The sequence below is a fragment of the Tenrec ecaudatus genome, chromosome 12 (assembly GCF_050624435.1).
Source record: "Tenrec ecaudatus isolate mTenEca1 chromosome 12, mTenEca1.hap1, whole genome shotgun sequence".
Classification (NCBI taxonomy): Eukaryota; Metazoa; Chordata; class Mammalia; order Afrosoricida; family Tenrecidae; genus Tenrec; species Tenrec ecaudatus.
Window position 1 is genome coordinate 407,521 of NC_134541.1, and position 12,181 is coordinate 419,701.

Consider the following 12,181-nt stretch of genomic DNA (forward strand, 5'->3'; position numbering starts at 1 on the left):
CCAAGCCTGCACACCTGCCCCAAGTGGGGACTGCACAGCCACACCCTCCTCAGCAGCCAGGGAGAGCACACGGGGCAGCACCCTTGACTGTGGGCACATGGCAGGACAACACTTCCTGGTCAGGAGTCCAGAGTCATGTCTCTCTCCATGGCACTCACTCCCTGGGAGCCTTCACAATGTACCTGCTCTACACCAGGCACTGTGACCCAAAGTGGCCCCCTGCAGGGTGCCGAATTTCAGGGCCCCCAATACTGTTTGTCCTGAGTGCTAGTGCCCCACGAGCCTGGGCTCAGGTCCCAGAAAGGGCTTTCAGGGGAGTGCCCCCAAATCCAGAGATCCTTGGAGGTCCTAGCAGGAGAGTGAGCTGCAGTGAACCCCATGAGCTCAGGTCACTGCTGTCGGACCTGACACCCTGGCCCACCACCGCCACAAGGACACAGGGAGTCAGACCCACGACCCTGAGGGCACAGGGCAGGAAGGCCTGGCTGGCTGCAGGCTGGGGGCCTTGCTCTAGCTGATCCCAGCAGCTCCCGCAGACCTGCACCAGGGCCAGCTGTAGTGCCAGGCGGAGTAGGCCCCAGGAGGCACTCACCCACAGCCCCTGGTGACCCACCTTCTCAAAGGAGGCTTGTCCAGGGCCACAGGCCAAGCCACCCTGCCCCCAAGGTCTGGGGTATGTCCGCACCAGAGGTGCCAGGCAGGAGACACACCCCTGAGCCCGTACAAAGCTCAAACCAGCCCCTCCCTACAGCCATCATCCCTGGACTCCCCCAATGACCTGCTTTCCCCTCTACTGAGGCTTCTGTCCGACCAGCAGAGCACCAGGGGACCCCAATCCCCCACCCAACAAGCCTTGACCTGCATGCCCTCCCTGCTGTCTCTCCAACACCCCTACTAGCTTGAGCGATCCTCAGGGTATCCTGTCAGCAAATGGGGGTGACCACAGGTCATGGTCCCCAGACTGCCCCAGGGAGCAGTGGGGTGGCAATAGCCTGGGCCCATTTTCAGTCACACAGCTGACGGTCCACACTGTCCACGTGGGCCCATCTTCACAGTCACACAACTGCCAGACCACGTGTTGTACTTAGCTCCCACAGCAGGACATCCAGGCACCGGGCTGCCTGCAGGGACCCACCTTAGATAGCCTTGCAGGGCAGCAAGGCTCACGCCAATCCAAGGCTCCTGGGCTACCATGGCATTCCCGTGGGACTTTGGGCCACTCTTTCATATAAGCAAGAGTGACCAAGCCTTCCTAGTGGAGCAGTCAGTGGCCTGCTCGGACAGCTCAGGTTTTGTGGGAAGCCGCTGTCCCACCTGTGATGTGTGCTGCCACCTGGTGGGGATCTGTGCCACTGCACACATCTGAAGAAAGGCCTCCCACCCCACCCCACCCCATTCATCCAGGAGCACCTACACTCTATCGCACAGCCCCCAACTCGCAGAGGCTGCTTTCCCCCGATTTCAGCAGGCCTCTCATCCCGAGAACAGTGGTGGCACCGGCCAAAGCAGAGAATTCGGAGTCGTGATGACAGCAGGGGTCCTTTCTTCCATGACGGGCACTGGGGCCCAAGGGGAGGCGTGGGGGAGCAGACACACGTGTGGACGGTCCAGCTCGGGGACTGGACCCTTGTCAGTGGCACTCATCATGCCTGTAGCTGTGGCCCCAGTCCTGCCTCAGGCTCAGCCCCTGCTCCCTCAGTCGGCTGAGGGCATGGGTACCCCCTGGTGCTGCAGGCTAAGGGGAGACCCGGAGTCTCTCTTCCCATAGTCAGAGGGCTGTGGAGACCAGGCTCATGACCCAGGGGCAGCCAGCTGGGAGAGGACACCGCACCCCAGCCACACACCACTGGCACCTTTCCCCGCAAAGGTGGGGGCCGAGGGCCTTGGGTACATGCAGCGGGTCTGCCCAGTAAGGCGGTGACAATAAAACAGTAAGGGGGTCCCACCCCAGAACATGGGCAGGACCACCAAGGGGAGAGTTCTAGAAGCGGGGCTGGGGGGGGCGGCAGGCAGCATGCTGTGGACGGCAGGAGGCCGAGCAGCAGGCGCTGGAGTGGGTGGCACTGAGGCTGAGGGCTGACCCCCGCCCCCCTGCCAGGTCAGAGGGCTCGGGGGCCAGACTTTACGTGCACCCAGGTAAAGCCCGCAGAGGCGGTGGGTGAGTCCATCCTCCCACCCAGGTGAGGCTCTCCACGGAAGGCCTGGGGTGACCCCCAAGCAGCCGCTAGGTTGCAAGGCCCATGTGGAGACTGGACCGACCGGAGGTTTGCTGCCCACATGCAACTGGGGGATGAGGCCGAGGGCAGGGCCAGCTGGGGGTTCTCTCCAAAGAAAGGGGCTCCAGTGGGGCCCTCAGTAGGGGGCTGCACCACAAGCAACAGTAGTGTTCAGCACCTGCCCTGCCGCTGGGGCGTCCCTTTATTGGATGGTCTCAGTGCTGAGAGCCCAGTGGAGTGTGCTCACCTGACCAGGGCATCTGGACCCAGGGGGCCGGGAGGCTGCTGCTCATTGGTGGTGGTCGGGAATGTCTCAGGACTTGGGGGGCGGGTGGGGGGCAACACTAGGGCAGAGAGCAGGGCATCTACCAGTCCTGATTGTCCCAGCCCTCGTCAGTGGGCGCGGGGGGAGGCGCTGGTTTGTGGATGGGCCTGGCCCGGCCCTCCCCAGCCGCGCCCTCCCAGTGCTCCCAGCCATCACTGTTGCTGTCCCTGTGGTTGGAGCCGGTGCCCGAGCCCCACACGTCCCAGCTGTCCGAGCTCCGGTGCTCCGTCGAGTTGTCGGCACACGTCCAGCTGCTGCTGCTCGGGGACTGGCGGGTGCGCGGGGCCTCAGCGCTGCCGAAGGTCTCCCAGAAGCTCTGGCTGACGGCGCCACCCTGCCCATGGTCCCCACTGCTGTTCTGGTAGCTGCTGCCCTCCGGGGGTCTATGAGAGAGCCCGTCACTGCCACCTCCTCCAAGGGCACCCAAGTCTCACCCACACGCTGCTGGGGGCTCCCACCAGGGCTCACCTGTCGCCAGGCTCCTCGGCTTTCCCAGAGAAGAAGGTCGTCATGTCTCGCCAGCCCTTAGTGCCCACACCCTGGACCTGGGGGACACCAGGCAGTGAGCTGTGCATAGCCCCACACGCGATACACAGGTCCACATGCATGACAGGCACACAGCCCCACACATTACATACAGCCACACGTGTTACACAACCCCACAATTATCCAAGGTCATACATGTGACAAAGCTTGCACACATTACATGCAGTCCCATACTGACTAGTCATCCACGGTACACAGCCTCACACACGTTCCATGTAACCCTGAAAGGTTACACAAAGCCCCACAAGCGTTACATGTGACCCTACACACAGTACACACAGCCCTGTAGGGGTGTTCCACACGGCCCCTCACGTCACACACACGCCTCTGAGCAGAAGCCGCCACAGGCTGTGCTCAGGGTCCCAGCGTCCGCCACACTGAGACCAGCCGGGAGGGTCACGGAGCAGAAGGAAAGGCCCTGGGCCAGCGCGGGCCCCTCCAACACTCGCCACTCACCAGGAGGCCAGCAGCCGCAGGAAAGCACAAGGGAGAGAGGCAACAGTTAAGGAGGGTGCGAGAACCCACAAAGCCGTTTCCACGCTCCATGCCCTCAGCAGCCCGCATCGAAATGATGGTGCGGCTGCCGAGTGAGGGTTGGCCAGGAGCAAGGAAATTGGCTTTGCCTGGGGCCGGCGGGCCAGGCCGCCTACCTTGGACGCCAGCTGAGACACCCCACTGGACACGTCGTCCAGAATCTTCCCCTCCTTCACCTGCGGGCAGACGGGGCAACGGGCAGAAGCTCAGGCAGGCGTGGTGGGAGGAGACGGCAACAATGCAGAGCGGGGACCCCCATGGTGGGGGGTGGGAGGGGGCTCTGCAGGCCCTGCAGCAGGGATGTGTGACACTACAGCGCTCATGCCCACAGGACCCGTTAGCAACAGCATGTCAACACCACGCTCAGGGACCCTAGGGTGGCAGTGCTGATGGCGGGGATGGGGCAACAGGGGTCTGGAAAGTAAAGCTGAGTCCACAGATGCAGGCAGATGGCGCGGCTGAGGTGAGGGAGGTGCAGTTGGAGGGGGGTTAGGAGAAAGGATCGAAAAGCAGCAGACAGACAGATGCTGCACCAGCAGGGCCGATGGGGAGGACTTTGGACAGACGTGCAGGGCGGGCAGGGGCCCTCAGGAGCACACGTAGGCTTGGCAGCGGTCACCTGCACAGGGGCATTCACCTCTGCAGCCAGCACAGCCGTGCCTGTGCCCTGGCAGACAGGGGCAAGGCTGTGAGAGCCTCAGACAGCCCCGCACCCTGAGGGGAGGGGAGGGGAGGAGTCACGGGGCCGCAGCCTCAGGATCACCACGGTCACCCGGGCACTTAATGCTCGCCAGCAGCCCTCAGAGGGCAGGCACTGGCCTCTCCCCGCCTGGAGGGGAGCAGAGTGAGGACAAGCACAGGACGCACGGAGCCATGGAGTCCAGCGGACGGACGGACCACGCATGTCTGTCTCCACGGCCTGGAGACCAGGCCTCCTGGTCAGGCAGCGACCAGTGGGATCCCCTAGACTAGCACCCTTAGTCACCCTTCAGGTCTGGAACTGAATTCATCCCTGGGCCAGCATCAACCCTCTGAGGTCAGAGGGCAGTAAGGAGGTGGGCGAGATGGAAACAGGAAGCACAGGGCAGGAGCGGGGCGGGCGAGGGTAGCACTGCTGAGTCCAACACTGATGGCATTCTCCTGAGCCCTCACCAACGGCGCATCCCACAGAGCAGGGATTGCTTCCCCTCGGCCTCCACGCTCCCCGGCATCCCCCACTCGCCCTCCCGGGAGAGGGTGGCCCAGTCACATTACCTTCTCGTGAGCCGGCTTGAGGACGTGCTCGTTCAGGCTGTGGCCCAGCTCGGAGGCCTGCGGGGAGCAGACGGCGTCACCCAAGCCCGAGTCCCTCAAGGCACTGCTCAGCAGGTGAGGGGGGCCCAGATGATGTGCCGGGCCCAGGCCCATGTCCAGCCTCCAAGGCCACCAGGGTGTCTCCTGGGGCAGCTGCTTCCTGCCCCCAGAGGATGCCATGCTGGGAGGGGCACCCACCCACCAGCCAGCCTGAGCGACCCCCGTGTGGGGAGCAGGGGCCAAGAGGAGCCTCAGGGACAGGAGTGGTTTGAGACTAGCCCAGCTGGCCCACAGGGGTGAGCAGGGGCAAGAGGCTGTGGGCAGCAGCGGCCTTCCAGGTCCTGACCGCAGTGACGGCACTGGTGGAGCCCCCAGGACCCATCCTGCTCCTCACAACTGGGGCAGCAAGACAGCAGCACTTGGAGCATCTGGTTCGGAGATAAGCTTGCCCCCAGCCCACCCCCACCCATGGGCCAAACAGCTCAAAGGACAGCACCAGGCCCAAGCAGACGGCAGACAGGCCATGCACATGGACATTGACAGACAGGCAGACAGACTTGTGGTGTTACCGGCTCTGGCTGCTGCTTGGAGCCCCAAAACTTTACCCGGACAGCGTGGGGAGCCGGGTGAGTAGGGGAGGAAGGAGAGAGAACTGGGATGGGGAGCAGCCGAGATCAACTGAGCCCATCGGAACCACTCCACGTTGGCAACAAACAGGGGACACAACGCCCCACTGGCCCCACCCCACCCCACAGTCAGGAGAGTGTGGGGACAGTGCGTCGGCGGTGTCCAGGGAACGGTGGAAAGAGTCCGCAGGGGCACCATGTGCCCCTGCCAAGCCCTCACAACAGTGCTGTCTCCCAGGAAAGGGGCTGCCAGGACAGGCTCAAGCAAGGAACCACAGACCAGGAAACAGTGGGCGGGCCTGCTGTGGTGGCACCAGGCTGAGCTGAGCAAAGGGTGCCCCCAGACCTTCAGAGGGGACCAAAGTGAGTAGGCAGACTGCAGCAACCTCGGCACCCAGCAGACGCCTCGGCCTGCCACACCCAGAGTGGCTCTGAGGACCAGCCCACCAAGGTCACTCAGGGCCTGGACCTGGGGCCCAGCCCTGAGCTCTGGGGCAAAAGGGGCATCGCACAGCCTGGCTGCAGCCGTCTCTCCAGTACCTTCTGACTGGCCTGCGATCCAAACTTCGTGGCCTGAGGGAGAACAGATAGGCTGTGCACACGGCTCCCTCCACCGACCCCCCGTTTCCACCAGCCCCCGTTTGGCAAGCCACCCAATTCTACCTGTGAGGACAACAGCCGCCCCTCCAACCCCATGACTCTCTTCCTTTGAGCTGTCAGTGGGGGGTTGGACTTGGTGGGGAGGGGAATTAAGGGGGAGGAGGACTCAGTGGGCAGGGGGCTCTGAGGAAAAGGACTCAATATGAAGGGATCCCCCAGTGGAGAGAGGTCCCCAGCAGGGAGGAGCTCAGATGGTCTACCCCACTGGCTCCCATCTGTGCTGCCTCCTCACTCCCAAGTGGTACAATAAAGGAGAGGGTGGAAGACCCGGCCTGGACATCCTCCCAGAGGGCTGCCCTGCCTGCCCCCACCTCGCTGCACCCAGAGCCCCAAGAGGACTCTGCATGTGGTTCTCGGGGCTCAGGTGGCCAATTACACCCTCGTGGTCACCAGGCTGACCCAACCAGGCCTCATGGTGGTCTCTTGCCAAGTTACCCCCTGGCCCTCTGCCACACGGGCTGGGGTCACTCACGCCCTCCTTGGCCGCAGAGGCGAACCTGCTCGCTCCGGTGGTGAAACTGCTCCAGCCCTGAGGGAGGGTGGGATGGAGGGGGAGGGAGATGGGGGACGGAGGGAGAGGGAGGTCCTCAGCCACCCTGTGGCACAGAGCCCCTCAGTGACCTTACCTGGCTCACGCCCCACCCTCCCTGGGGCAGACAGTACTTGTAAAACTTCCAGTTTTCGGAGAAAATTACCTTGTGGGATTTAAAACATGCTCCTACAACCACAGTATGCAAGTGAGCCGATCTCTCGGGGACCTAAACTTCAGGGTCCTATCCCATGGGGGGATGGGTGGAGGGGCCTCAGGTGACATGGCGGGTGTGGGCTGAATCCCCTCACCGAGCACAGGGACGACACGGGACACATGGGGATGGGCTGTGCCGCTCACCGAGTACAGGGATGACATGGCATGATTGAGGAAGTCCTCGTCCCTCCGGGGGGGCGCCGTGGTGTTCCCGAAGCCCACGTAGCGGTTCTCCTGGGCCCTGCGAACATGTGTGACCACCTGAGTTGAGGGCATGGTGCCTAGGGCGGAGCCTGTCGTCTGGCCCCGGCCCTCCTCAAGCACAGGTGGGCCTGGGGGCTACTCCATCAGATCTGCTCAGAGCAGCGTGCCCAGTACCCAAGGCTGTGTCCCCAGGCGAGGCCGTGCCATCCCCCCCCCCACCCCGAGCCCAGGCCTCACCCCTGGTAGGCCCCCAGGTCATCGTTCAGCCAGTCCTCAAAGGCCTTGTCAGAGGAGGCAGTCACACTCTGGGGCTGGCTAGCCGCTCTGAAACAAGAGGGAGGTCTGTGTGGCCCATGGTCTCCTCCAGAGCCCCCCTGGACACAGCAGAGCTGACCCCCCATGTGAGCCCACCTAGCAGGAAGCAGGCAGCCTGCAGCCGTGTACCCCCCCCCCCCACACAGCCACTGAGACCCCAGGGTGCAAGGCAGGCGTGGTCCACAGACTAGAGACAGCTGCATCACCACCCAGAATGCCGGAGGTGCCCAGGCTGCCTCCACCCATGGTGGCTGTGTGACCGCCGTAGCCTTGGCTGTCCTGGGCGCCCCAAAAGCCCATTCAGGGCCAAGGCTACGTGCTCACAGCTTCGAGCCAAGCAGCTTCCCCACGCTGTCCCCCACAGGACGAAGGGCGCACAGCCAGGCTCTTCCCTGATTTGGGAACAGCTGGCAGTAGGTACCGGTGGGCAGACGGCAGTGGCATCTTGGGCTGTGGAGGGATCCAGGACTGGGCGGGCGACGACTCCAGGGACCACTCTTTACCTTCAGCCAGCGTAGCCACCTGAGAGGACAGAGAGCAGGTCAGAAGAGAGGACCGCTGTCCTGAAGCCCCACACCTGCTCAGCCCCACCTGCGAAATGTCCTCCCACCTGTGGATGCTGCAGACCCATCCCCAGCCGCCCCTCCCCGCGGCACCTCCGCCCTCTGACCCCAGCCACCCCTCCCCAGGGGCAGCTCACGCGGTCCCTGAAGAGCGCTGCAGCCTTGCTGCTGTACTTCTCCTGCAGCGACCAGCAGGGGTCGTAGTCTTCCTGGGACTCCAGGAACTCTCGGAACCTGGCGTTCCCACCAGCCTTCATCTTCTCCAGCTCCAGGTCTTTCCACTTGTCCATGGTCACGGAGCGTACAAAGCTGGGAACAGCACCGGGAGGGTCAGGTATGGGGAGAGGGAACGTGCTGCAAGGGCCAGGGATGGGGCGGAGGGGGGGTGACGGGGGGAGCGGGGAGGAGCACTTCGTGGGAGTCAAGTGTGTATGGGGAGGGAGCCCAGCCTGGCCCCCTGCTGCGCGCTCAGATGGCCGGGCTGGGGTGGCCGCCGGACGCTGCGCCCACAGACTGACCTGAGGTGCACACCCAGGCCGCGGTGCTTGCCCGAGCACTCCAGGCAGATCCAGATGCCATAGGTCACGCTCACCCACTGAGGGCTGAATGCACCACACTCAAAGCACACCTGCGGCAAGGACACAGGTGAGGCTCAGCAGGGTGCCCAGCCACACAAGCGCCCAGAGCCACAAGGCGCAGGCACAGACAGGGAGGTCCCAGGTGGAGGTGTCCTGACCGGCAACCGACCAGCCCCGGCAGCAAGTGCGGCACACAGGAAGCTTCTGGAACTGCACTCGACCTGAGACACTCGCTGCTCTACCCCCTGCCCCGAGTAACTAGCTCCTGAAGAGGCCAGCGGCTCTGCCCTGCTCACTCATCAGTCCAGTCCCCCAGAGGTCCCGCTTCACCCCCCCACCCCGGTCCCCAGCAAGGGCAGCACTCACGTTGTTCTCATCCTGCACCCTGACCTCCTTCAGGACCTTTCTCGTCCTGGGACTGGCCATGTCGCTGCCGAGGAAAACAGAGGGTCTTCATCTGACAGTGAGGGCAGTGCCCTCCTCAGGGGCCTGGGACCCGTGAGGCTGCAGCTTCTGCACCACCCACTGTCCAGGCCTCGCAGGGCCGTCACAGTGTGCCTGCCTGCCCACAACGCCCCCTGTCCTCCCCAGAAACACGGGGGCTCCAAGGGGTGGCTGGAAGCCAAGTGTTTCCTTTCTCCAGAGATCTCTGGCTTAGGGAGCATCAATGCCAGGGGACGTCCAGACTAAGGAAATGACCTAGCCCTGTGGGGCAGAGGGAGCAGGGCACCCACTACTGTCCTGCCCCGGCACTGCAGAAAGACCCCCTTCCACTGGCCCCAGCTGACTCACAGTTCTGAGGCAGATGAGAATGGACAGGGCTTCAGGCTTGGGGTGTCGGGAGAACGACTCTGAAGCTCTGGTGCCCACCCCCACTAGGTCACAATGAAACCGAACAGGCCAACACACAGCCTGTGGTGAGGGTGCTGGGGTGGACCATAGCCTCCTGGGGAGCAGCTGCTGCTGCCCGAGTGCCCCTTGTTACGGGCCCTGGGACTCAGCGACAGGAACAGCAGGCCCCTACCATGTGTGGATCCTGGGAAACCAGGGTGGCAGGTGGTTGAGCGGAGATAAGGCACCAGGGTAGAGGACCCACCCAGCCAAGCAAAGACTCAGCGTCCACTAAAGGTTGGTTCCTCGGCTCGGACAGCACTCAGTCCCGGGGCCGTGACATAGGTGATGGGGACACCCTGCCCCCAGTGAGATCTGAACCTGACATGGCCACATGACTCCCTTCGTGGGAGATGATGGGGTTTCGGGCGGGGCGCCTTACAGGGGCACGCCAATGGCAAGAACAACATGCCCTCGTGCTGCAGCACAGACGGCGCCCCACTCAGGCATTGGTGATGTCACAGCGGGGCCGAAGGCAAACGAGGGAGTCACTGTGAGCTGCTCTGAGCTGATCCCGGCTAGTGGCAACCCCACGGGTACACAGCAGAACGGTCCTGGAGGGTTTTCAGGGAAGGCACCGCTCAGTCTGCAGTTCAAACCTGGCAGCCGCTCCACAGGAGAAAGCTGAGGCTGTCTGCTTCCATAAGGATTCACAGCCTGGGAACCCCAGGGGTCGTTCCAGACTGTCCTGCAGCACTCTACGAGTCAGCGCCATCTGATGGCTGGGGTTTGGGTAACGGTTCTTAAGACTGGGACCTTTCAGAAGCTGGCTGCCGGCTTTGCTCCTGGGGGGGTTCCCCCTATAGGCTAGGGCCCTTGGAATGAGGGAGCCCAGACCTGCTCCCCTTGAGCACCAAGCCTGCGGGATTCTTTCTCAGAATAGGGGTGCGCGTTGGAGTGGTTTATGGGGAGGACCAGAAAACCCACACGGATTGAGAAAAGCCCCTCACCTCGTCAGTTCCCCACCGCCCCTTGACAACCATGGGGTCACAGAGCAAGGAAGCGCGGGGAGCCCAATCCCCCTGGGCCACTGGCAGAGGGCACTGTGGGGGGCTTCAGGTTGACTGCCCATGGCCCCTGTCCAGCAGGAAGAGTTTGCGGGGCCAAGGGCAAGGCCAGAGCAGGGGGGGTGGGTGACCTGGAACCCTGGCCCTGGTGGAGGAGCTGGGGGCCTGCAGGGAGCGGGGCAAATTTGGGGGGCGGGGGAGGCCTGGAGGAGGGGTCTCCGCGGGCGGGCGGGTGAGCGGGCAGAGAGCCCGCGTCTGTCCCGCCGAGCGCGTGCTTACCGGGACAAAGGGCGCCGGGGCCAGGCCGGGCCGGGGTCGGTCGGGCCGGGGTCGGTCGAGCCGAGCCGCTGGGCTGCACCAAGGCTGGGCTGCGCGCTCCCCACCGACCCGGCCGCCACCAACTTCCGGCTACGTAGCGCTTTCGCAAAGGCTCACGGGAAACCGGAGGCGGCGGGGGCGGGACTTCCCCGCGGTTCCTATGGAGACGCGCATCCTCCGCTTGCCGTGCCCGCTTCCTGCAGGGCTGGGCCTGGGTGGGCGAGCGAGCCGGGTAGGTGGGTCCGCGCTGGACCCGGCGGCCGCTTCCCCTCGCTCAGACCCTCTCCCCAGCCGACACCACTACAAACCCCAACAAGACAGCCCGCTACCGGCCCTTCCTGGCCTGGCGCGGCCCGTGGGCAGACTGGCGGGGACGGGCGCACCCGAGCGAACGCTCACCCCAGGATCATCGGGCGATTTGTATCCAAGGGCACTCGTTGCAAAAGTGGGGGCGGGGAAGGAGACCCCCCCCCCATCCCAAGTATATTCTAAGCCTTAAAAGAGGCAAAGACAGCCCAGAGACGCAGACACACGGGGCTCCTGAGGGAGGCCATTAGCACGAGGTCAGCCTGGATTCTCCAGGGTTCATGTCCGGACACCAGTTACACAAGGCCTGGGACAAAGGGAACGGTCCCTATGTCGTGATGGGGCAGATCACCGCATCTCCGTTAGAGGTGGCACTGCAGGTATAGGACAACGATTGGGGCAGTCCCTTGTCAGAGAGAAGGTCTTGTAAGATTGCTACAGGCCTTCCAATCGAGGCAGTCAGGGCATCACTGGCAGGGCATGACTCTTGACTGTCACACACTGTCCTGCACGCACCGTGCAAGCCCCCAAGAGAGACTGCCCCTCGCTGAGCTGGCCGGAGAGGGTGGAGGAGGTAACTTATTTTCTAAGGCACACTGCCTGAGGGCAGGATTTCTACGGCCTTGGGTAATATTCACAGCAGAACAGCCTAACTCGAGGGGACTACATGTGGATTTAAGCTTGGGGTACAAACCTCAAGGAATTTGGCAGCCGGACAAAGGCAGAAGTTATCAGCAACCCCGAAGCAGAGCCGATGGCTCTGAGGAGCTATGGAGTGTGGTTAAGGGATGACATCATAGGCAGAAGCCGCAGGAATACTGGGGCCTCTCTCCTCTCACCCTCTGGCTGAGGCCAATGGGAAGCCTGTGGGCAGGGGTGGCCTCAGGTGCTGCCCAAGGTGGATTTGCACAGCAGGGTCTCAAACGTGTGGACTGACGCCTGTTGGAAGCCCCATTGGTTCACTTCTCGAGGGTGTACCGCTAGCTGCTTGTGACTTGTCTCTTCCTTCCTACTCCCTGATTCGCCCAAGCTTTCTTCATGGATCAATGATTAA

The 12,181-nt window shown here is 63.4% G+C and overlaps 1 protein-coding gene across 3 annotated transcripts; it reads right to left on the reverse strand.

The window, feature by feature from the left end:
* Positions 1-1,526: 1,526 nt before the first annotated feature.
* Positions 1,527-10,917, reverse strand: ARFGAP1 (ARF GTPase activating protein 1). 3 transcript variants are annotated; one of them, XM_075528315.1, is made up of 14 exons: positions 10,783-10,917; positions 8,972-9,035; positions 8,546-8,655; positions 8,165-8,336; positions 7,886-7,986; positions 7,387-7,473; positions 7,090-7,186; positions 6,673-6,729; positions 6,081-6,113; positions 5,484-5,513; positions 4,876-4,932; positions 3,738-3,797; positions 3,010-3,086; positions 1,527-2,924 (listed from the first exon to the last, which is right to left on the reverse strand). In XM_075528315.1, the coding sequence occupies exons 2-14, from the start codon at positions 9,029-9,031 to the stop codon at positions 2,582-2,584; spliced, it is 1,284 nt and encodes a 427-aa protein (XP_075384430.1). In that variant the 5' UTR covers positions 9,032-9,035; positions 10,783-10,917; the 3' UTR covers positions 1,527-2,581. The 3 variants fall into 3 exon arrangements, with proteins under 3 accessions (XP_075384430.1, XP_075384428.1, XP_075384429.1); XM_075528313.1 differs by lacking the exon at positions 5,484-5,513; XM_075528314.1 differs by lacking the exons at positions 3,738-3,797; positions 5,484-5,513.
* Between the last annotated feature and the right edge of the window lie 1,264 nt (positions 10,918-12,181).